At 42.8% G+C, this 24,504-nt stretch overlaps 4 protein-coding genes across 14 annotated transcripts in view; 2 read left to right on the top strand and 2 right to left on the bottom strand.

The window, feature by feature from the left end:
• Nucleotides 1–3,645, bottom strand: part of LOC105913182 (arf-GAP with coiled-coil, ANK repeat and PH domain-containing protein 2) — a 46,862-nt gene extending 43,217 nt beyond the window's left edge. For 8 of the 9 annotated variants that reach the window (XM_031575082.2, XM_031575081.2, XM_031575079.2 and 5 more), the window contains exon 1: nt 3,228–3,644. In XM_031575082.2, the coding sequence (XP_031430942.1) occupies nt 3,228–3,280 (53 nt within the window). In that variant the 5' untranslated portion in view covers nt 3,281–3,644. Of the gene's footprint in view, nt 1–3,227 lie in introns of all 9 variants that reach the window. The other variant, XM_031575078.2, reaches the window with a different exon arrangement.
• A 2,715-nt stretch (nt 3,646–6,360) lies between these two features.
• LOC105913185 (DET1- and DDB1-associated protein 1) lies at nt 6,361–9,876 on the top strand. 2 transcript variants are annotated; one of them, XM_012842211.2, is made up of 5 exons: nt 6,361–6,442; nt 7,574–7,654; nt 7,756–7,807; nt 7,969–8,030; nt 8,138–9,876. In XM_012842211.2, exons 1-5 carry the CDS (start codon nt 6,440–6,442, stop codon nt 8,240–8,242), a joined length of 303 nt encoding a protein of 100 aa, XP_012697665.1. In that variant the 5' UTR covers nt 6,361–6,439; the 3' UTR covers nt 8,243–9,876. The 2 variants fall into 2 exon arrangements, with proteins under 2 accessions (XP_012697665.1, XP_012697664.1); XM_012842210.3 differs by having other exon boundaries at nt 6,384–6,868.
• Nucleotides 9,877–11,353: 1,477 nt separating this feature from the next.
• prpf38a (pre-mRNA processing factor 38A) lies at nt 11,354–14,873 on the bottom strand. The gene is made up of 10 exons (XM_012842208.3): nt 14,689–14,873; nt 14,311–14,470; nt 13,993–14,114; nt 13,818–13,903; nt 13,412–13,522; nt 12,677–12,783; nt 12,563–12,589; nt 12,183–12,292; nt 12,005–12,053; nt 11,354–11,821 (listed from the first exon to the last, which is right to left on the bottom strand). Exons 1-10 carry the CDS (start codon nt 14,816–14,818, stop codon nt 11,782–11,784), a joined length of 942 nt encoding a protein of 313 aa, XP_012697662.1. The 5' UTR covers nt 14,819–14,873; the 3' UTR covers nt 11,354–11,781.
• Nucleotides 14,874–14,953: 80 nt separating this feature from the next.
• Nucleotides 14,954–23,868, top strand: orc1 (origin recognition complex, subunit 1). 2 transcript variants are annotated; one of them, XM_031575072.2, is made up of 19 exons: nt 14,954–15,100; nt 15,517–15,623; nt 15,769–15,896; nt 15,992–16,164; nt 16,560–17,007; nt 17,324–17,561; nt 18,099–18,203; nt 18,655–18,720; nt 18,863–18,958; nt 19,407–19,641; nt 19,732–19,859; nt 20,028–20,129; nt 20,281–20,452; nt 20,783–20,890; nt 21,118–21,267; nt 21,844–21,963; nt 22,495–22,664; nt 22,868–22,955; nt 23,251–23,868. In XM_031575072.2, the coding sequence occupies exons 2-19, from the start codon at nt 15,526–15,528 to the stop codon at nt 23,443–23,445; spliced, it is 2,820 nt and encodes a 939-aa protein (XP_031430932.1). In that variant the 5' UTR covers nt 14,954–15,100; nt 15,517–15,525; the 3' UTR covers nt 23,446–23,868. The 2 variants fall into 2 exon arrangements, with proteins under 2 accessions (XP_031430932.1, XP_031430933.1); XM_031575073.2 differs by having other exon boundaries at nt 19,735–19,859.
• The last annotated feature ends 636 nt before the right edge of the window (nt 23,869–24,504 follow it).

The raw sequence follows: 24,504 nt of genomic DNA on the forward strand, positions 1-24,504 counted from the left end.
GTTTCAAAAACAGAAGTGCAAGTCTCGTCTTATAAATGTTTATACAGTTCTGTAAACATGTCTTATTCATTCAGGTAAAACAATCATATCTTGATTCAAAGTGCTGGCTATCTCTGTATTTCCATAGACATGAACAAGACTTGGGCTGTTTCTGTCTGCTGGCTCTAGCCCAATAATTAGACCTAGGAGTGCTGGAGGACCTGAGGCCATGGGTGGCAGAAGTAGTCAATCAAGTTTCTCACACAGACCACAACAGACCAGCGTTGCTGGGCCCCAGCGATCCATCTCAGGCGCCAATCTCAAAGGACAACTTCAACAAGCACCTTTCTCAACGGCAGTGGTGAAGAAGAAGAAAAACAAATCACACATATTTGCGCTGCCAGCTGGAAAGGCGATACGTTATCCCTCAGGATCTGGCATCAGGACATGCATTCCTGATATGAGAGAGAGGGGATGTGTGCTGGACCAATGGCCTTTCCCTCACATGCTGATGTTGAGTGGAACACGAGCCTAGGCCAGGCCCCTTTGTTTTGGCTCTTTTCCTGCCATTGTTGGGGAAAAGCCACACTGTCGAAGGAGTCGGGGGGTTCCCGTTGAGGTAAAATCTCACTATGAGGGATATGAGAGAATTGGATGCTTTTGAGAAACCGCATCGTTCTGATGAGATCATTCATTTTTTTCCAATGAGTGTGTGGGACTGGAAGGGGGTGTTTTGGATGGGAGATGTTTATGAATGTGTGTGGAGCTTCTAAGGAGCTATCAGGTGGGAGGGGGGCTGTGGGTGGAGTCAGTAAATTGTCTGTGTGTGAGTAACAGTGCATATCTTTTGTGGATGTGCCAGGGAAAAATAGTGTCCAAAACACATTTAAGCTCAGACCATCCTTTCATGGTTACAGCAAGCTTTTCATCCATGTTATATCCTAAACATTAATTATCATTATATACCACAATTACCCTCTATACATTAAAGACTCACTTACGCTTGGTATGATATAAACATCTAAACATCTTGGTTCTGCTACTTTCCTTCAGAGGCTTCATTTCATGGAGTACTTCTGGTTCTCAAGGGGGGATGGTATAGTGAAGTGCTCAATCATAACCCAAGGCTGTGTTTATCAAACATTTCCTGTGCGGTATGGACATCGCCAACACTAATAAAGGCTGCACCGCCATTGCTGGGGAAGCACAGATAATGACAGTCATACTGACAAGGGACAAGAGGGCATCCAATTTAATAAAAACCATCAACATAACCTCCGTTTGACTTTTTAAAATTGAAATATTGACAGGGAATCTGCTTCACCCTGTCTGCAAGAAGGGACAAGCCGTTTAGGCTTTACGGTTTCAGCTGAAAAGGAAGTTTAAAGCTCTTGGTTTTCTCAGGGTGAATACAGAAGTCTCTGAGAGGCACTGTCTCAGCTTCCACAAGGGTCCTGAGTAGCAAACCTAAACAATAAATAGTAAATACCACTATCATTATGAAACAAACAAATTCTCCTCAAAAAACGAAATTTACATTTTGAATCAGATACCAGACAAGCACATTAGTTAAGGCTGACTCAATTATCTCTTTTTAAGCAACCCCATACCTTTATAAATCCATCACACGAAGAAAGGGGATTGTAAAAAGGCTCGCTTAATTTACATCTGAAAGGGACCCACCAAACAGACAGACTGAAAAACTACTAATGTGCTCTTCAGCCATGCGTCCCATTTTCGGGGCAAGAATAAAAATCTCTCCACTCAGGAGGGGCATACATTTTTTGGCTGGGAGTTGAAAGCAGACGTACAAATGGAAACAGATGTCAAAGACGCTAACACTATTCCATACTGACCCACGCGTTTTTTCATCCATAACTATTTATCCTTCCTCTGCTCTGCCAAATTAAACACAAAGGGGGCCGAATCAAGGGTGCAAGGCAGCAGCCCTCGCTGGCGTAAAGTGGAAAGTTTAGGCCTAGATGCTACAGAGCGCAACACTGACCCAAAGAACCTCTCTTTCACCCAAATACAAGGAAAATCAACTACAGTCCAACTATTGTGGAAAACCATCCTATGATCATACAGCACCCTTAGCTTCGGATAAACCGCCCATTACCTGACCGCAGACTAGGATTTCTACACAACAACAGATTCAAAATGGTGAGCAGCACTGCAATCAAATAAGCTCTGGACAAATCTGAGTGCTGGAGCCCAACCCCTTACTTTGCCCACTGCAGCGTCACGGGCTCTCCTGAATCACTTTTTTTTTTCTTTTTGCTTATCCCCTGACTGATGTGTAAAGATATGCCCTCCGAAGAAGGAAAAAATGGCTCTTTCCAGTTTCCTGCAAACAACTTTCTAACATCTGCTCCTCATTTTCAGAGAGAGGATGTTGCTCTGTTCAAGGGAGAGAGGGAGATGGAGTGAGGAAGGACAGGGAGGGGTGACTTTCACAAAGCTTGGAAAGCCCATGCCTGTGTGGAGGACAAACAAACAGATTTCCGCTGCACTGGGTTTTTCTGGAAGGCAGTGATGGTCACGCAAAAAAAATGACCAGAAATGACTAATAAAACATCTTACTGGTCATATGAAAATGTATTCCATGTTTCTAGGTGACCCTTCTACTGATATTTTGGTTTCGCAAGAGTTGCACCATTACTTTATATGTTTACATCACTGTTCTTCATGAAGACTGTAAGCCACCTTCTTTTAAAACCTTACAGGGCTACGAAGCTGATATTTGGAGAAAAAAAAACGACTTTAGCATGGCAAAGAAATAGAGTGTGTACCGCTATAAAATGACAGGCTTAACTTGCAATTAAGGGGGGAAATTGCGTGAGACTGTAGCTCTGACTAATAAGATTAAGACAACGAATCGACCCTTTCAGGCAACCCTCTTTTCCCACAGTGACACTATGTAGAAATACAATCAAGTAACTTTGCCAGCATAACAATCAAGATGACATCACGTGGTATACAAGTTTTTGTGCCTTATCAGGCACAGCACTTCACAGACCTAAAACCTATCACTATATCTCTTAGATGTTCCACTCTTCTGCATTCCCATATCTTCCACATGACACATACCGTTGCTTAATTAGTAGCGAGGGACATATTATTGAGTATCAATAACTGCTTAACTGAGTTGGAATGCCAAGACGTTATTTTCTAGCACCACGTATGCAATCAACGTGTAAGATCCTTTATTGAACAAAATAGAACAAACCTGGTGACATTTTGCCTACCTGAACCGTGGAGAGTCCTTAAGACATTCTTCGAAATCCAGCATTATTCTCATCTTCGCTTATTATTCAATAGCACTCTGTGGACTCTTGAAGTAACAAACTGCTGAGTTGTTTACGGAGTAATACGAACTCCGTATCCTGGAGCGCTAGCTGCCTTGCTAACCAGCAGCTCCTGTCTAATGGCTAGCCAGCTAGCCGTATGCTGGCTAGCAAATGAACACTATCGAACAGTCTGTATCATAAATATGACCTGGTTCTCCACAAACCTTTAAAGCTAAGCCTTTGTTAACAAACGTCTGTCTACACTTTCAGAATAATGTAACGCACACTCAATTTGGCAGGTCACTGGAACCAGGGGGAGGAGAGATTTCGTACAGACGTAACCGGCCTGACGAATCGTTTTCCCCAAGTTTCCCGATGGATGGAAAGGTATTTGAGTGACACCCAGATGGGGCCAATAGAGTTCACTCTCTGTTAGAGGCGGGCCTTCGTCTCATTTTGTGGCAAAGAACCAACACTGTTTATAAATACCCAGCAAATGACGAGATCACAATCCCCAGTGAATATCTTAAGTGAAACATACAAAATGTAACTCAACTCTTTCAGTTTTGCGTCCACCCAGTCAGCTTTTTTCAATTGCCTGAGATCATCATCAACACTAAATGGGTTTGCTATATTAGCTTATGAAGTTGTTGATAGATTCAGAAACTCACAATTAGCATAATAACAGTGTTATAGAAACTAGTTGTGAAAGCTGCTGTAATGTCTAAGGGACAAGTTGCCGTTTGGGCAGCTGCTGGTCAAATAGTAAGACATGGCGTGGGCTTTACATGCTTACCCATCTGAAACTCCAACTATACATGACCCAACACAATTAATTGATTTTTATTCAAATTCAGAAAACAATAAAATAACCACCTTAATAATAAGGACTATTTCAGACTGACGGTCAAATCGCTGCTGCAATTGTGATCATGGAGTGTGGTCGTAGCCTGTCTGGAGTCTCTCAACAAGTCTCTAATAGACTAACCTGCTTGCCTTGCTTTAGTGGGAGTATGATGCCATCCAACGGAGAAAAATCTAACTACAACAAAATGTCTACATTTATCTGTTTCAGGTTTAGGAATTAAACAAATGATATATGTGAAAGCAGGCCGAGGCATATTAAACCAAAGACAACACATCATCAGTAGAACTACATCACATATCATGGGCAATGTATCATGCATGTTGCGCATCACATATCATGCGCAACATGCCCCACGCAAACCGTTGCACAGCTGCCCAGTGGTCAGATGGCCAGAAAAAGCATCATAAAATACATCTGATAAGCAGTTCGAATACTTGCTAAAAAAGACATACATTTCAGAAGGTCTAGGAGCCTAGCATATATCAGTGATTGAATACAAATGAAAATAATATCATATTTCAAATATTAGTAGAAACAGAATATACATTGCCCTATCTTCTAGAATTATAGTGAAGTGGCCCAATCTAAATACAATTAACTCTCAACATTGAAGCCTTTGCCTTTTTTCACTCCTATGACTTGAAGATGGAATGGAAGGAGACCCTCAATGCATTCTCCTTACTTAACCAGTTGTTCGCAAACTGTGGGGTGGGCTGTAAAAGTTACAGATAGGGAGGCGTGGGTTGCGGGTGAAAAAACGGAACGGGAAACTTGTAAACAACTACAGGTTACATTTGGTATGCCAATGCTCTCACAGCATAGTAGCCTATAACTAACCTATCGGGTGATGAGTTTATAGCCTACTTTGTACTTATATAATATGGCTAGGGCCTATCGTTAGACTATATGTTAGGATACCTAGCATGAACATTGTATGGATGTATCACCCAGTGAGAAGTCAAAAATGTTTGAAAGTTTAAAAGTAGGCTAAACAAGAGCTCTGATCAATTAAAAAATGTAAAAGTTAAAATGTAACTAATTGATGAAATTAAATTTAAAATGTTTAACTGTTAAAATGTACATATCTGTTTTTGTTATTAAAAGTTAAACCGCAGGTAATATGTGAGTGTCTCAATCTTTGTCAAATGGGGGCCTGCCGTGAAAAGTTGCGTAACCACTGATTTAAAACATTACCCATTAGATGTCTAAAACCTCAAATATTCTTAGTCTATTTTTGTGTTATTCCACGTGTCTACATGCGTGTGTATGATATCGCCTATATGTTTCAGTCAATACAATTAAGGATTTTTCTTTCTGCAAAAAATGTTTTACAGAAGTAGTAGTGTACAGAAGTAGTAGGCCTATTACCTTTTTACACTTTTTCAATTCTAGAGTCATCCAATACTGTCTTTTTAAAGATTATTTTCTTTTTCAATTCCCTAGCAAGCCTGTTATCAGTGCCAACTGTGCTGTTTGTTTTTTGCATGCCTTTCAGTGGTTAAATGTTTCCGACCAAACTTCTTACTACTGCTACTTTGAGTTGCTTTGACAATGGATCTATAGGTTATAGCATGGTTCGTTAACTCGTTATCATTGACGAGGCACATTTTCGACATACTAGCTTTGCTTGTTGTTCAGTTTAACGGCGGTTATGGTAATTTCACAACAGTGACAAACAATGCCGAGGCTTTGGGCACATCGTTACCTGGCTGTCACCAGTAAAGTCAGGGCAGGGAGATGTACAGATATTGGTCCCGAGGGCGCTCAATTTGCCTGCATTCCATTGAAAGCAGAAGTGGGGAGGCGCAGAGGCTTCTGAATACCAGCAAAATTAGAACTCAAATGTCTGGCTCGGGCATAGTTACAGCACGCGTTTGATTGAGCCAAATTAAAATGGTTTAAAGTAACTAAACTATATCTAAACTAAAACTCGAATATCAAAATTAAGAAGTAGCAGTAGTTTGGAGAAAAAAAAATATCCTGCAAAAAGGGCACTTTTTAAGTCAGAGGGCAAAGGGGCACCTTGGGTTTATCTGTGCACATGCATGGTGTTACCCCAGCGTCTACACCTGATGAAACCAGACATAGAAATTCCTACGTCTATGGATGAAACAGTTTCCCTAGAGAGAGAGAGAGAGATAGAGAGAGAGGGGCTCTTTGGAGAGAGACTCAACCTATCTATGGGGCGGGATTAATGTGTCACCACCAATAAACTAAAAGTTGTCTTAACTGATAGGTCCAATGAAAAGTCCAAGGGGTGTAGACATAACAAGAGTGTGCTTGCGTTGACCAGGCTGGAAAAATGGTGGGTGTTGTGGTAAAAATAAATATCTATGGAATCATTAATGTTATACTAAACATGTGGAACCATCTTTGTTAACATGGTAATTGTTAACTTTTACATTGGTTAGAGGTTGATATAAAGGACTCCAGCGCTGAGCATCGTCGCTTCTAAACTAAGCTAGCTAGCTACATTTTATTTTAAGTTGACGTTAACTGTAATAGCTAAGTTAGCATGTTACTGCTCTTGATGTGGCTAAACTACCTAGCATGCTTACGCAGCTTTCTTGCTGAGTAGTTGGCAAATAGCATAAATTATAGCAACCCAGCAAAAATTGGAATTGAGTACATCCTCGTGGCATAAAAACACTGTTTGGTGTGTGGTGGCATCATTCGTGGGAGAGTCTACGTTTCATTATCTGGACATAAGCAAAGCACCAAGATGGATAAGGTAACGTGTTAGTCAGTTCGCTAGCGACCTAGCTAGATACTTAGCTAACTATTAACGTTACCTAGTGTCTATAATCCTAGAATGTTAGTCGGTTACTGTTTAGTTTGCCATTTTGACAAATATAGCCGTTGCGTGTATCATGTAACAGTTCATCTTTAATGGTGTGTTGAGGTTGTTCTATGATGGGGTTCGCTGATGAAGCTTAGAAGGCATTCTCTTGCTTTGGCGCAATGTACCAATCTGACAGCAAGCTAGATTATTTAAATCATTGAACCCATCAAGACATTGCTGCACAGGAATGCACACGGATTAGGTTATGCACCGCTAGAATCTCATGTGCAGGAACTGTTATTATAAACCGATTCACATCTGACATAATTCGTATTGGATAGTAGACAGCCAGGGAACGCCCATGTTTCATGGGTAGGATGGATAATGTAACGTTAAAAGGAAATCATGCCAGTCCATGAATTTAAGACAAAATAAGCATACCAATGTGCAGTATTTGATGTTTGTCTGGCTTTGTTGTGTTTGAACATTTACCACAAGCTGCTTGATTGTCATTGATTTATTCCTTGATTTGCCTTGGCACTGGCAAATAAGCCAAGTCGGACTTGCAATGAAGCAAGGAAGGCAGTAAACTTAACATAGCTTAATCAAGAACATTTCAGCCTCACTGAATTTGATAGTTTTCTCTTTTTGCAGGCAGACTTTTTGAAGGGTCTTCCTGTGTACAACAAAACCAATTTCAGCCGGTTCCATGCAGACTCTGTATGCAAGGCATCGGTAATGGTGTATTTCTTGTTCAGCTACATTTTTTTTATGTTGGTGTAGGTATACACCTCTGCACCTTGGGTCTAAAACATATTATTCCTTTTTTTTTACAGAATAGAAGACCATCGGTCTACCTTCCAACAAGAGAATACCCTTCAGAACAGAGTAGGTGTCTGCAGAATCAAATGGTAGTTTTACTCAAGATGTGCAATAAGATTAATATACAGGATGATCCACTGGAATAACGCATGTTGTGCTTTACTGCCTTTATAAAGTAACAGTGATGTTTCAGTATCCAGTATTTAAGATGTACTTGCTCTCCACAGTTATTGTGACAGAAAAAACGAATATCCTCTTGCGCTACCTTCACCAGCAGTGGGATAAAAAGGTATGTCTACTACAGTTTGCTGACTAAACACAATCACAGACCTGCATGTATATATGTATGCTGTCCAAATGTGAAATGACCCGTGTCTTCATTGAATCAAAATGCAGAATGCTGCCAAGAAACGGGAGCAGGAGCAGGGGGAGACAGGAAGCCCACCACCGCCCCGGAAAATCGCTCGGACCGACAGCCAGGAAATGAATGAAGATTCATAAACGTGACTCGAGATGGTGACACTATGTGGTTGGGGACAAGAAAACCGATGTGGTAGGGGCAGGCACAAAAGAATGATTGAGCATGTTAACAGAAAAAAGGCTTGCACATCCAGCTCCACTGTCCTGTATAGGTGCCTGAACTCTGAACTCTGAACTGCTGCACAATGTAGAAGAGCAGGATTTTTTTGGAGATGACATGACAACAGGATATATATTTTTTAAGTTGTGTTTTTGTTGTTACTTTTTACAAAGAGCTCCCTGTCAGGCTCAGTGTGTCCTTTCTCAGCTTAACTGCCCAGTCTTGAGCACATGGTGGCGCTGTATTATTATATTTTCACTGCCAGTTATGTAGTAGACCCATGGAGACACTGTGAACTGCCAAGTAGTAGTTTTTAGGGGAAGTCTGCAGCACAATGTGTTGACCCTTACCATGCATATTTTTTACTGTGTGTTGGAGTTTTGTTGGTAGTTCTTGCTGCATTGTACTTTTGGACACCTGTGGATCCCCTTGTGCGTAGGGTCATTAGGAGCGGACCCCATCTCTCAAGCCCATAAGTGATTTTGGTGCATGTCTCTAGAATGGGATAGATGTATTATGTTGTTGAAAGTGTTCTTGTTTGTGATATTTTTTTTTTTTTATCTGCACAGTGCACATACCAGGATTTACATTATGTTTTTCGTAAAGGTATTATGTTTCAATTTCTTTTTAACAAGGGATTAAAAGGCGTTCAGTTACCCTCCACCTCATGAGAATGATGACATGTTCAACAGGAATAGTAAAATAGTACGATGTACGATCTGTCACTGCTCATTCATCTATAAAAGCTAAAGGTGTATGCACATTTGGAGCAACGTTGGAGTGGCTATCAGTGGCCATTTCATAGAACTCATGTCACAATGAATTTGGAATTTCAGGCACATTAAGGTATAAGGTCAAATGATGTGTGAGGTGCCATTGAACCACCCGCTGCTAGGTTTTCTCCCCTCACACTTTTTGAACTGTACAAACTTTTTTGTGGTGTAAGAATGTTATCCACAGAAATTGCGGTTCATATCTGTTTCAGCCATGAATTTGCTCTGACGTTGCAAGGTAAACATGGAGGCATGTTTGCCTTCATAAAGAGGCACATGTTGGGCAAGATACTGGCAGTTTTGTTTTCTCCTTTGTACGTCTTAGCAAGCGTGCCTGAGTGAGTTCAAGTATGATTAACTGGACTAGTTGCTCTGTGATCCTTGGGAGTTTTACGCAGAGTAACTGTTGCCTACATACTAAAATTGACAAGTGAGGGTGCCCATCATTGGAATATTGTCATCAATTTGGCTGGGTGTAAAACATAGTGACTCTCCTTTGGTATCAGGGGAAAGTCTTTCACCCATTAACAGTAAGCTATGGACTATGTACCAGTATGTGCCATGGATTAGACAAAAGAATGGGAACAACCTTACGGTTTGTGTCAGTAGTACCTACTACACATAAATGGCATCAGTGGAAATATTTCACTGCATATTTCATGGTACTCTTGTTTTGAAAGCCAATTTGGAGTGACTGTCCTCTCAAACGCTTCCATTGATTTGCTCTAAGTGGACAAGTTTATTTGCAAACAGAAATAAATGGTGGGAACAACCATGCCTAATTCATGTGTAAATGTGTCTTAATTTGAGGAAGAGTGGTAACTTCTGTGCAGGTAATTTTTGCATTGACAGCTTGGTGCATTCCATGAAATTCTTTGCTCAGTTTATCCCAATGGAACTGAGATGTCCCAGGTTGTAGCGGTCACTTAGAATAATCAATGTGTAGGGTGTTAATGCCAGATTGAGTGACGTCAGCTCCTTTGCCATGTAGCAGCAGATACTGACCTCGGTATCAGTGTCTTTTTACAGTTAGATGTTTAACACTATGAACAAATATTTACACAAGCCAGATCAGAGTCCTTCCTGCTGACACTCAGTGCTCCTGTTCTGCAACTCAACAAGAACACCCAGCTTCATGACAATCTGGCTGTGGCAAGAGGGAATAATGGGAAATAATGCTTGCAGTCCTTCCTCAGAGACGATGCAAAATCTCTTCTCAGTGGCCCAGAATGGGGGCATCATACCGGACATCTCTCTTGATATGGCCGTAAATGGCTACCTCTCTCTGAAGTCCAGGACTGTGCTGACAAACCACTACGATGCCATCCAGCAACGTCTCTCCACTGAACAACTGGCTTTGTTCAACCAGAATCTGACTTCTACTTTCGGTGGTACCAAGGTGACATCTGGGAATATAGGAATCGTGGCACTAGCATTGTCATTGTTCTTGGATGTTGTGTCAAACGACATCATGGGTCAAACAACCCCAGACCCGGTCCAGAGAATGTTAGGGACAAGCGACTCCTCAATTGGAAGCATAATCGGTGAGTATCTGAGGAAGGTACCTGAACTCGTCAACAACGGTGAAGGGATGGCAGACATAACAGAGCTCTGTGATCAAGAACTTAAGTTTGAACTCATTGACCTTTTTGAGAGGATGACTCTGCAACGTCAGTTAAACTCACGTGCCATTAAACTGTGGTTGAATGGGGCGGTCATTCACCTGCACGTCAGGATCCATGGAATTCGCCTGGGTTCTGTTCCCCTGGGCTCGGCCGAGTCTCTGCGACTGTCCTACAGCACAGCCTTCACGAGTCTCGTTCGGAGATACACAGGTTACCTGCGACGGTACATCAAAGAGATGCCACCCCCTACTAGGACCCAAGCACCTGGATTACTGGTTATTGAGCCCAGCAGGAACGTCAGTCACTGGGTCAGGCACAGTCCCTGTGAATCTGAATCAATTGAAAATGCCATAATGACTCAAATCATTGCTGCACAGCACATACAATCGAGTGAAGACTATCTTGAGAATTTAGCGAAAAAAATTATTCTTTTGGTTAGACAACGCAGCAATTTTGAGTTGAAGAAAAAAGAAGTCTGAGAATACACTATCCATAGGGCAAATGTTTTGTGCATTCTTCTCTTTCATTTAACTTGAGATTGAAGAAAATAGCCTTCAAATCTAGTTGACAATAATGACACCCTATGTGCTGGTATACAATTCCAAATGCAATAAATATAAAAACAAATAGCCTGTTGAACTTCTAAATGGATTTATTGTTTGAGCACTGACTGATAATCGATCATACTACATATGCATGTATAAATTATGTTTGTCTTCCAGATAGAAATGTGCATGAGCCCACAACATTTTTTTCCAATATGGCAATTAAAAAAAAACATCCCCCTCCCCCCACACACACACATTATAGCCAACAAGAAAAAAAATCCCCCTTAAAAAGAAAAAAGTACAAATCTTTATAGTCTTCCAAATTTGGTGGCTTTTTTGAATGTGCATGTGATGTGTTACTTCCGAAACACTGTATTTCAAAATGATTTGGGACAGATAACAAACAAGACTATCTCCAGGTAAAAACTGTACAACTGAAGACTTTAACATTTTGATATTGAAAAGCAGAAAAAGCCAGAATTTGAGTTTGTTTTGGTGGAAAAATAAAAACAAATCAATCTCTTCTACTCTTCTTGTGACTCCTCTTTGATCTGCTGTGGAAACAAAATAACAGGAACACAAAATTAGCAGACACACAAAAATAATAAATATTCTGTTAAACACAGAACACATGGAAGCATCCTGTACAAGAGAGTTACTAGTATGCCAACTTCAAATGGTACATTCAAGTGAAGTGAAGAATGTATTGTATGTACATTTCAGTTGTATTGCCTTACCTTTCTGGAGATTTTGAGTGACTGCGATGCCGGTGACTCCTGTGATGTCCTGTAGAGGAACACCCATGTTACAGCCATGCATTTAACAAAATACAGTCTATAGTCTAAGCCTAAAGTAATGTTAGCACACAATGTCAGTTTGTAATATCCTTGTTATGCATTTCCTCTGAGGCTGTACCTGGGGATTTGGAGCGGTGACGTCTCTCTCTGGAGCGACTGCGATGACGCCGTGGGCTTTTGCTGCGGTGGCGTTCACGCTCACGTTCCCGATCACGTCTCGGGGAAGGACTAAAATTTGAAAATACATTTATAAAATTGTAATAAAAAAAAAGAACACACCACAGATTTAAAATGGTTTACAATTCATTCCTGACTGTTCATGATAAATTGACCATGAATTTTATGAGTCATTTCTCTATACAATTTAATATAGTTTTCTGAATGTTAAGCGTTTCATCCAAATGGAATTTGCTGAGTAGTAAACTGAACAACATGCAAATAGAATGCTGCTGGGGAATATAATTCTCATGAGAAAGAAGAGAAAAAGGCAATGTTTACCTCCGTCGTTTTGGAGATCTGCTCCTCCTAGACAGACAGAAGAAAGTCAGTGTCAGTGGCTTCAAAACAATCTTTTTGGAATAACAGTAGGAGAAGTAAATACAGGAGTCTAACCTTCTGGGTGAACGGCTGCGTCTGTAGCGAGGAGATGGTGAGCGGCGTGGCCGATCGTTGTCACGGTAACCCCGTCTGTGTGGTTCAGGAGTCTGCACTCTCTCGGGCTATGAAAAGGAGAAGAGTCAGCCGTACATTCACATAAATCCACGCTGAAACAGTGACTTAAACAATATGTATCAATCAGTGCTTGTGTTCCCAGACAATGAAACTCCTGAGCTTTGCTAGACATTATAACCAAATATACAAATACCATGTGTACATATACCAGGGATGACTGCTTACTATATGGAATCATATCCAATCATTGGGCATGTGTCTCACACATTATCACACATGGATGTGTAAATGAAACACCACTACTTGTTTGAGTGCAAATGTAATCTCGATGTCTTGTGAAAAAAATCCATAATGCGTAGCTTTGAAAGTAACCTTCCTCCTTATGCAAGCTAATCTATTTGCACTGCAGTCACTTCTAAACCAGACTCAATCAACAACAAATAAAACACGTGATCCAGCATCTTTCTGAATGTCAGGGCTGTCGTCCACACACACTCTTGTTTTCTATCGCTAAAGTGCAGTGAGTTTGTGTGTATGAATCTGTAGGGCATTTCCCTTTATTAGTCTTTATATTAACTAGTACTGGGCAGAAATGAATGGCGACTACAAACTGGTTTCTATTGGTTTGACAAACCCCTAAAGGTGGGGAGGAAAAACCTAATGTGTGATCAATACCTTTTCTTCTTCCTCATCCTCCTCTTCACTGCTCTCGACTTCATCCAGATCTTCCTCCAGGGCAGATATCCGTGTATCAAGCAGTTCAGCCTCTTCCAAGACCTGCCTTTTCTGCATTTGAAGCACAAGTTCCACTTCAATTACATACTGGTTAGAGATGCTCAAGTTTACAAACCAAATTTCACCCACAAAACATCTGGTTTCTCTCATTTACATCCTATAATGCAGCTAAATACATTTGCATTTATGTGCCTCACATCAGGATTACTCTGACTGACAGCGTTTACTAAAAGGTCTGGAAAATACTACATTACATTTATCTGCATCCAAATCACTGTATGCAGCGTTCAATAAAAACCGTGGTCATTTTAGAACACTGAAGCATGAAGCAACTGTGTGAACTCACCTGAAGCCGAGGGAGGATCACATCACAGACCCTCTCAGCATGCAACAGCTCATCAATAAATTCATCCACATGCATCAGTTCAAACTCTGTAAGAGAGAGGTCAAAGGTGGTTGGACTTTTCTGTGAACTTTGACAAACATAAGATTGATAAGAAAATAAAAACAAATATAAATACCTCCATTTCTGTTCTGCATTTTGACTTTTCTATAGTCATTGTATAATGGCTCCAAGTATTTATAGCAATCAACCGAGGTGCCAGTCAAGCGCATGTACAATGCACCAAGCAGACGAACATACCTGTAACAAAGAATATGTGTGTTTGCGACAAAACATGCATTTTCACCTGGTACAATGCTACATAATCTCAGCCCCATTGATGAATATCAACGGCTCTCAATAGCTATCAAAGCCATCTAAGCGCTAGTGGGTCATGGTGACAATATATAGGCTACGTTTCCATTTCTTACATACTGACAAATGCGACAGTACTTACTTGAAATCTTCATTCTTAATAAACTCAACGATGATATCTTTCTCTGGTTGGATCTGTAACATCTTGAGAGTCAAGCACAGGAATGGAGCAGGTTTGATGTTTCCACCATATACCCCACCAATATACTTCAACTCCATGGCCTTGTCGACAACAAGCTCGGCTTTATGATGGGATAAGAAGGGGACAAAAAAAAACGTTAGATTGTGCTACCCTTAAACATTTCCCGAATGCATTCGCATATGTTTCTGTAATGCTATGCAAATGTAGCCCAAAAGGTGTATTACAAGACGTTTACTATAAAAATTGGAGCTACTTCTGTAGGCTAACTGGCTAACATAACCTGGTTGGCAAAGCCAGCGGAAGCATAACAACACTCACCCGTAAGTCCAAAACATTCCTCTTTCCAGTATTTAGACTCATAGATACGGGTTCGTATAATCTTTTCCACAAGATACTGAGGATTTGTGCCATGTATACTGTTGGCATCTTTGACTGTCCTGTTTGCCATTTCCAAAGAAAAATTTCAATGGAACGCGTTTTGGGAGAAAAGTCAATAACTTCCGGGTCAAATGAATACACTTTCCGGAGCATGCAAATGGGAGTGTACGTATGCTTTACGTCCAATCAGATGAAAGGTGGATGTAATCTGCGCGCGAAAATTCGGTGTGGCAGTCTCCGGCGTTAAATGACACCAGGACCTCACTGTTGGTGCCACTTGAAGTAAATGAGAGATTTTTTAAATATTTTGTCTTGTCATCGAACAGCATTAACCGACTGACACATCCCTATCGTAAGTATTTTTCACGATCAACTTTGTTTGTTACTCAAACTAGCCAGCTAGGATAACCTCTCACGGCATTTGTTTTACTAGCCGTAAGTATTTGTCATTATCAACTTTGTTTGTTACTCAAACTAGCCAGCTAGGATAACCACTCACGGCATTTGTTTTATGATGGTCATTAGCTAAACGCCCCTGACTTATATTTTGAAACAGTTGACGTTAATGAAGCTGATTGTGTTTTATTTGATGAAACATTTCATGGAGTAGTTCACCAAGGTTTCTTTGTTGGTATGAGCATGGCACTCAGTTGCGCCAGTAATGTCTAACAAAATAACGCTATTTAGCACTAAACGATAGTTAACTATATGGTTGTTTAATAATGTAGGGGGGCCAGTACGATGTAACGGCGTCCTTTTCTCTTGTAGGGTTGAATCATGAGCAGATATTTCACACGGTTACGAGTGAAGAGGAGCTACAAATGGAAAAGTCGACCCATAAGTCTAGATAGGAAGTTGAAAAGACACTTCTACGAGTACGTTACCTTTATTTGTCTGACCACTTAAAACAGTAGGCCAAACTTATTTTAATCTTATACACAGGAAATCACATAAATTCCAATTGTTAGCTAGTATGCCGCACTGCCAAGCATCAATATTAACCCACACTGCGCTTTGCAGATCTTTGATTATTCAAGTGGAAGGAAGACCTGTAGACACCGTTGTTACTTTGGGCCAGTACATTCTCATCGAAGGCGATGATGATGACAACCCATATGTGGCTCAGCTTCTTAAGTTCTTCAGTGACGGTAAAGGCTTTTGTCATATCACATCGCCCAAAAATGAAAAGCTCTTCATGGGTTGAAAATATCTTGACGCATGATTTGCTTGCTTTGTTTTCCAGACGAGGGCAAGGCGAAGAAGGCAATAGTGCAGTGGTTTATACGGTACTCCGAAGTACCTCATAACAAGAGGAAACTGCTCGGCAGAGCTCCACATGCTCAGGAGATCTTTTACTATAAGGCCTCCTCATGTGACAGTGAGGTGGATGCAGAGACCATCCTGGGCACAGTGGAGGTGAGTGAAAGCGGTATCATTTGTTGCATCATGGCTGCCTTAAAATGACTTGTTGGGTAAATCTCAGTGGTGGAAAGCTTTGAAGTGCTGTGACATTTCTTGCCTTTCATTGGCAATGACTAATGTTGCCTAAAGAATATCCCAGAAAGTGCACCCATATGATCAATTCAGATGATAGACTGAACTTTATCATGAAACTTGAGTCAAGACTATATTTGGTAAATGTAGTGCGATATGATGTTGTATGTGGATTTTATTTATTTTATTTTTTTTAAATCATAAAATTATGGCGCTTGTCAAACTCAAAGCAACATTCAAGGTAGTTATCTGAATGATGATGAGAGAAAGTATCTGTGTCTGATGCCCTTTTATGATATACATATTCTTATCCACAGGTGAAGCATGTTCTAGGAGAGGACCCTTTCCCTGACCTTCCAAGCGATGACTATCTCTTTGTAAAACTGTTGTGGGACACCAAGGCCTTTAAATTGCTCGACCCAGATCTCATGAAGCCATTCCAGAATGCCATGACTCCACCGAAGCAGATCCTTCAGTCACCTCTGCAAGAGAGTCCTGTGTTGGCCCTGCCCGTCACCCCCGCCCATCGGAGCACCACTCCACGCATCCTGCCCACGCCGGACCCCGTGGTGATGAACAGGGCTGGCTCCGGCGTGAGCCACACACCCTACAGCCGCAACTGCATGAGCACGGGGAGGAGGAGCAGCCGCGAGGCAGAGTCCATCCACTCGGCCTCCAAACTCTCGGCCTCCAAGCTGCTGAGTGGGAAGAGGCGCGGACGAATCACATCCGAGCCAGCGATCCGCAAGAAGCTGGAGCTCTGCAGTGAGTTAAAGCCCTCTTCCACCACCATTGTAGGAGTGTAGTCGTCCAGTTATACGTTTTAGTGGACCATTCCAACAAACATATTCCTCGCATATCAATACATGGAAGAATATAGAATATAATAAAGTGTTTAACATGTAACACAGGTATTTGTCAGAGGAAGTTACTTAAAGGGAGTTAAAGCAGAGTCATCATTGTATTCTGTGACTTGGGGCCAAGACAATTTGATGTACTACAAGATGTGTGAGTTGTAAATGCATTTGTTTTGCATGTGCTTGCATACAGGCTCTATATTAAACGGTGTCTGTGTTCCCAGGTCCAGGAAAGAAGATGACCAGGGAAGATGTACTGGGGGAACTCCTGGATGATGATCTGGCCCAGGAGCTCACCACCTCCTCACCACCTCCTAAACGTTGTCTGAAGTTCACCATACAACTGACTCCCCTCAGAGTCAAACTCAATCCCCTCAAAGACGAGGAGTGCTTCTCCCTCCAGCCTCTCCAGAGCCCCGACAAGCCCACACCTACTGCTCTGGACACACAGGATTCAACAAGGTGGGCCACATATATTGACACCCGCAGTGATTTTGGCTGTAGGGCAAATAAAAAAAAAAAACAGGCAATAATGGAAATCACATTAAAACTACATGCAGATTTTTTTAGCACCATCATTATCCCCGCCAAAAAGGTTATGTTTTCGGTGTTTTTGTCTGTCTGTCAGCAGGATAACGCAAAAACTACTGGCCCCATTTTCATGAAACGTGGTTCAGGGGTGTAGCATGGGCCAAGGAAGAACCCAATACATTTAGTTGTGGATCCGCATCAAGGGGTGGATAACAGCAACATGGGGCATATTGGCCTTGGCCGAGGTCTGCACCCTCCGTATGCCCTTCTAGTCCGTACTTTTGAGAACATTTACTGCGGTGTAGTTGATCAAGTGTTTGATTCTGTTTTGAACTGTCCTTAGAACCTGTCCTTAGCCTGTTTCCTAGTCTAGTGAAATGGAGGCATCGCATACTGCCAGCTCTCACACATTCCCATTGCAGTGGAGGGGAAAGACAATTGTGCAAACATGTTTGTCCAAATTTTCAGTCTAGGGGTATGTCCCCTTGAGGATTCTGATGACGAGGGAGTGACTGTGCTTCCAACCCCCCAGCGGAGAAAGGCTACTCCCAGGAGAGGCAGTCTAAGGAGGCAGTGAGTGGGAGTCCTCTCTGGGTGTCTGTGGAGTGGGCCGTATCACACTGGTGTTATGGGTTTAACCATGTTGTTTCCAGGCAAAACTACGGTCAGACTTTCACCCCCTGAAAGTTGAGGCTGTTGAGACCTCCCACCAGTCCACTCTTCTAAGGTGCCAGGTGCAGGTTCTTGGTGGAGGCACTACATGTCCACGGTCAGTTTTAGAGAGGACGAAGAAGTGGGGGACCTGTGGAGGGGAGCGTATCACTCTGGTGTTTGGTGTGCATGTTTAAGGGAGTAGTTTCCCAGTCAGGCACTCCTCTCCTAAGGGTCTTTATACATCCCAATAGTCCACTCCACCAGGTGCGGGTTCTTAAGTGGAGGAGCTACATAGGCACAGTCCGTTCCAGAGACGAATAGCAGTGATGTGGCCAAATTCATGTTGTTTTTCTCCCCCTTACTTTCCCAGGGCAAGGACCCCTTCGCAGAGGAAGAGTTCCTCTGATCTCCTGAGGGAGCCATCGCTGGCCGTGCTGTGAGTACATTTCAGTCGTCTGATCCTCCAGATGTTCTCTGGCCTGCACTGTAATGAGCAGCTCCACTGACCTCTTCTCTCTCTCTCTCTCCTCTCTCTCTCTCTCCTCTCTTTCTCTCTCCTCTCTCCCCTCTCCTGTTAGGCGGGAGGAGGAGCATCACGAGCTCGAGGCTGCAGCAACTCCACGCTCCAGGAGGAAGTGTGCCCAGCTGGTGTCTTCACGAATCAGGAAACAACTGTAAGGAGCCTTTGACCTATGACCTTTGTGTTGATTTAATGGGATGTCTCATTTAGTTTGAACAATTTAAAATAACAGTAAACATGCAAGGTGACCACAGGGATATGGGGATATTATTTATTGAAGACGACAGGAAGGGAATTGACTAGTTATATGTCCGTACAGATAATGCTATTTTGATTCTCCCTCTGCTGTAATATGTACAACACAATTGAACACACAATCATCCAAAGCCACAAGTCATCCAAAGCCACAAGTCATCCAAAGCCATATGTATTCAGTTGACCATCTGAATGTAGCTTCTAACGCTTGGAGTATAAGGAAGTCTCAGAAATCCAGTCACCTTGTCATGATGACTATTTAATTGCAGTAGGAATCTCCAACATGTTGTCATTTGTCATGTCATGTCATTGTTGAACGCTGACTTGATTTCAATGTTTCTGTTCAGGGCTGTTTCTGGCGAGAGTAGTTCAGACGATGAGGTCGGCGATGACGACGCCTTCATGCCATCTAAAATCGACCTTCAGAGCAGCAGCGACGAGGAGGTGGGGGCCAAAGTGGACAGTGACGACGAGCTCGGGGTGACGCGCAAGAGCCGAAGACTGAGTGGATCTCGCACCCCACGGGCCGTGGAAAAAACACGGCCCTCTACCAGGACCCCACGCAAGACTCCCAGCAAAAAGGTGTCCATCACTGTGCCTGGTGTTCATGTCCCGATGAGTGTCTATGACTCTTTTTTTTTTTTTCTTACTGTGTTTATTCTTTTTGTCCAGCAGACTGCTCCCACTACCCCTAAGACCCCCAGGACCCCGAAAACACCTCGTCATGCAACGCCGGTTATCCCAAGCCGAAGTCAGCCTGCCAGAACCCCAGGGAATGTCTTGGAAGAAGCACGCGCAAGGTAACGCGTGGGTTCTAAATGTAACAACAGAAATATTGCTATTCGGATAAATGAACTCAGATGTGACTTTATAACACAGAAAGTTCACCAAGTTCACTAATTTCAAACAGTTTGGCATTTAAACATTCTATAAATATGAATCTTGACGGTACTCTCTTTGGCTCCTAGGCTGCACGTGTCCGCAGTCCCAGAGTCTCTGCCTTGTCGGGAACAAGAGTTTCAGGACATCTATAACTTTGTGGAGAGCAAGGTCATCGATGGGACTGGAGGGTAAGGCTGCTTTAGGTGTAGCTGTAGTCTGAATGGATGTCCTGTGGCTCAACGATGCTCATTACAGCACTTGGATTGACCACTGATAAGCTTTTGCCTGTTCTAACTGTGTGTGTGTGTGTGTCTGTGTGTGACTGTGTGTGACTGACAGGTGCATGTACATTTCTGGAGTGCCCGGCACAGGGAAGACTGCCACTGTACACGAGGTGATCCGCTCACTGCAGCAGGCAGCAGACCTGGATGAGATTCCACAGTTCCGCTTCATTGAGATTAACGGCATGAAGATGACTGACCCACACCAAGCCTATGTCCAGATTCTGCAGGTATGGTTCTAGTCGGAAGGCAGAACAGTCTCCATTCAGATCTGGTCTGGTCAATGGTACACTCACTCTTGTATGTTAGTTTATATAACAATGACCTTGTCTACACATAATTATGAAATTCGAAACTGTTTTCATGCAGGACCAAGTAACCGCACAAATGAATAATGCTGCTCAATCCTAATCTCTCAAAAAAAAATTCTATTTCTTTGGTATCGCTCGAGCATGTATGAGTTTATTTTTAAATGGCATTTAATTGAAACTTTATGTGAAAGCTCGCAAGTGATGCTGAACTGCAATAAGAAGTAACACATTTATATCACATGACCACAGAAACTCACCAATCAGAGGGTCACCCCGGACCATGCAGCCAGTCTTCTTGAGAAACGCTTCAGTAATCCCGCCCCCAAGAAAGAGACCACTGTCCTACTGGTCGATGAGGTGAGTTATAGCAACAAATGTAATGGGACCATGCTTAAGAAATCTAAAGAAATGTAGCTGGAAAAGTTAGTTATTTTACTTTAAGGTGGGATGTGTGTTGTTTTCAGCAGTTTGTGTTGCATGTAATTGATGGCTAATATGAAATTATACAGAAATTATGATTGTACTGGGGATGTAAACTGGAATATTAACCTGTGGGTTTTTTTATTTTTTTTTTATTTTTTAAGCTGGACTTGTTGTGGACCAGGAAACAGAACGTGATGTACAACCTGTTTGATTGGCCGACACGTCGCCATGCACGTCTGGTTGTGCTGACTATTGCCAACACCATGGATCTCCCCGAGAGAATCATGATCAACCGCGTGGCCAGTCGCCTGGTAGGGCATCTCTAAACTGCCATCATGGTGTACTTGGGTTTTGATGTAGTTGTGTGTATAGAATATAACGTGAAGTTTGAATCATTAAGTTAGGAAAAATGTGAAGCAGATAATCCCCTCAACAGAGTGGTTAAAAAAAAATCTATTAAAAATCTCAGATGTCGGGGGCACGGTGGCGCAAGCCGATAAAGCCCCCCACTTACGGGCACAGGACACAGGTTCAAGTCTGGCCTGATGTCATTTCCCAATCCTCTCCCCATCTCTTCTCCGCGTCGCTTCCTGTTATAACTTCACTGTCCTATCCAAATAAAGGCATAAAAAAGCCCCCAAGGTTAATGTGCTATGAATGCAGGGATATAAGTAGGCCCTATATTTTTATGTTTATGTTATGGTTTAAATTCTATTTTCAAATTCAAATTTGGGTCCAAAGGCCAGACCAGTTGAGAACCACTGATCTAGCACACTGATATATCAAGGGCCTATATTTATAAACCTGATTAATCCATTTCTGTCTCCTTTAATCTGGTGTGTGTCTATATCTCTCTCTCTCTCTCTCTCTCTCTCTCTCTCTCTCAGGGCCTCACTCGGATGTCGTTCCAGCCGTACACCTTTAAGCAGCTGCAGCAGATCATTGCCTCCAGGCTGAACCGAGTGCGGGCGTTTGAAGAGGATGCCCTCCAGCTGGTGTCCAGAAAGGCAAGCAACTTCTTCTGCACATGACCACCTAGCACAAGATTCTCCGTGGAGAACAGCCTATCGGTGTGAGCTGGGGGGCAGAGGAACAGCCTATCAGTGTGAGCTGGGGGGCAGAGGAACAGCCTATCAGTGTGAGCTGGGGGGCAGAGGAACAGCCTATCAGTGTGAGCTGGCGGGCAGAGGAACAGCCTATCAGTGTGAGCTGGGGGGCAGATGAACAGCCTATCAGTGTGAATAATGTGAGCCTATCAGCCTTATCACTGACTGATGTCAGATTTGATTTGACGACTTCAGTCTATCAGGAGTGAAGGTAATCAATACGACATCCACTGCAGGGGGTTTGAACAGCAATGACCTTTGACAGCAGAACTTCGTCTCGAACCCATTTCTACCTGTGTGTTGTCTTCAGGGGGCCTTACCTTACATGGCTGAAGCATGCACCCATTGTCATTCAGTGCAATGGTATATAATATTACCCAGCTGTGTTCCGTCCCAGTGACATGACAGTGATTCTGATTGGTTCTCTCTCAGGTGGCGGCGTTGTCCGGTGATGCCCGGCGCTGTTTGGACATCTGCCGCCGTGCCACAGAAATCTGTGAATTCACGGCCAAACCGAAGAGTGACACGGGATTGGTTGGAATGAGTGATGTGATGCAAGCACTGGATGAAATGTTCTCGTCCTCCTACATAACTGCCATCAGGTGGGGTTAATGGCTATATGTGAGGCACTGTTTTGGTTTCAAAGACACGACTCCCAAATGATGACTTTGGCTGGGAACGTAATGTCGTTTACATGAAACTGAGGTCAAATATCAAATATGTTCGGGTGCTGTTTTGATCTAAGTCTCCAGGCTCTTGAACAGAGAGTCAAAAACGTGTGATGTTCCGTGTGTCCCGCCCGCAGGTGTGCGTCTGTTCAGGAGCAGCTCTTCCTCAGGGGCGTCATCTCGGAGTTTCGACGCCTTGGTTTAGAAGAGGCCACGTTCCAACAGGTGAGGGAGCACTGCACAGCACAGCAGAAATCACTACACCTGTGTGAGGGCTTCAGCAGATTCACATGTTAGATGTTTTCACATATGTATGAATTACATACTGCTGTAAAATATTTATATATATATATATATATATATATATATATATATATATATTACACACAAACATGCATATATATATTATGTATATTGTATGTGTGTGTATATTGCATAGCATACATTGCTTGCTACTACCTTTCTTACCTAGAGAGTTTGAGTGTCGGAATGCTTTTGTGACCTCAGTGTCTCCCTGCAGGTGTTTGTGCAGCACCAGGCTCTGTGTCGTGTGGAGGGGTTGCAGCCCGTCAGCGTGTCCGAGTCCCTGGCAGTGTGCCAGCGTCTGGGGGCGTGTCGTCTGCTGCTGCTGGAGGCCAGCCGGCTGGACCTGCTGCTGCGCGTGCGTCTCAATGTCAGCCAGGACGACGTGCTCTACGCCCTCAAGGCCGACTGACCGACCGCACGCAGCCCCACTCCCAGTCGCCCAAACGTGGTCCCAAGCGCAGATCAGCTGGGACTGAACTAACGCTCTCTGTGACCTCAAAGGCAAACGAACCGTGATCACTGACCTCCAGAAAACATACCCACCAGGTCTTACACTAGTACTTCACTCATCTCTTTCTACAGACAGCTACACTTAGTCTGGAGAACTTGCTCTGTGCCCTGAAGGATGAGTCAGACTTGGACTGAGTACTTGAGACATCCATTACCATAGGCCTTTTTATTGGAGTCAGGGTGGCTTGTTTAATTGCCAAAAAGCTAAGTATTCTCAAAAAAAAAAACGCCTAAGAGAGTAAGACATTTATTTTTTTCCATTCGGTGCCAAGTAAGACCTCTTCAGTGTTCTGTGGCTCAATTGCAGTTTCCTGGGCCACTTGGTTCCCCCACACATGTGGGGCGCGCACTGCAGAGCTCGCAGCCAGGAGGCCCTGTGGGATTGGGACTGAGGGCCGGCATCATGGAGGCTGCTGCCTAAGCGCAACCCTCAGCGCTGTTTGAGTTTCTTCACTGAGCTCCTCTAGAGGACGCTGGTGTTGAGCATGAAAGTCTTGAAGGGCCAGTCAAGTTGGGCTTCACAGCATCGAAGGACTGTGTGCGACATGTGGCTGATTTATGGTTTCTGAGTGAGAACAGCTCAGTTTTCGGTTCCTCTTTGAGAAGCCTATGGTTTTAAAATGTTTTAATGTAGAGACCATTCTCAGGTATTTAAAAGCTCTTTTGTCATCAGTGAGCACTTTATTGGAATTTACACTTTTTTTGCCATTTAGCCTATCCAATCAAAAATCATGTCACGAGATAAGATAAAAACTGTCTTGGTCTTATAGGGCCCCATAAAGTTTTGACTATATGACTTTAGATCATATTTCCCTTCAATTTTTTAATTATTTTTAGGAAGGGAGAGTAAATCTTCCCCATGTGTTAAGACCCTTGTATGTTTTAATTGAGTATATATAGTTTTGCTATGTTGTCTTGTGTCTGGTTTTTGCATCCGCTGTCTTGAATTCCTCTTCTG

The sequence above is a fragment of the Clupea harengus genome, chromosome 10 (genome assembly GCF_900700415.2).
Source record: "Clupea harengus chromosome 10, Ch_v2.0.2, whole genome shotgun sequence".
NCBI classification, from domain to species: Eukaryota; Metazoa; Chordata; class Actinopteri; order Clupeiformes; family Clupeidae; genus Clupea; species Clupea harengus.

Excerpts from the sequence above, each read along its gene's own strand:
- LOC105913185 (XM_012842210.3), top strand. Across the intron at positions 7,655-7,755 it reads ACTCTGTATGCAAGGCATCG|AATAGAAGACCATCGGTCTA; the intron begins GTAATGGTGTAT and ends TTTTTTTTACAG. Across the intron at positions 7,808-7,968 it reads AGAATACCCTTCAGAACAGA|TTATTGTGACAGAAAAAACG; the intron begins GTAGGTGTCTGC and ends TGCTCTCCACAG.
- prpf38a (XM_012842208.3), bottom strand. The coding sequence starts at position 14,818 with ATGGCAAACAGGACAGTCAAAGATGCCAACAGTATACATGGCACAAAT. Across the intron at positions 14,471-14,688 it reads GGAATGTTTTGGACTTACGG|CCGAGCTTGTTGTCGACAAG; the intron begins GTGAGTGTTGTT and ends CCCATCATAAAG. Across the intron at positions 12,590-12,676 it reads CGCAGCCGTTCACCCAGAAG|GAGGAGCAGATCTCCAAAAC; the intron begins GTTAGACTCCTG and ends CTGTCTGTCTAG.
- orc1 (XM_031575072.2), top strand. The coding sequence starts at position 15,526 with ATGAGCAGATATTTCACACGGTTACGAGTGAAGAGGAGCTACAAATGG. Across the intron at positions 15,624-15,768 it reads TTGAAAAGACACTTCTACGA|ATCTTTGATTATTCAAGTGG; the intron begins GTACGTTACCTT and ends TGCGCTTTGCAG. Across the intron at positions 21,268-21,843 it reads ACCGCGTGGCCAGTCGCCTG|GGCCTCACTCGGATGTCGTT; the intron begins GTAGGGCATCTC and ends TCTCTCTCTCAG.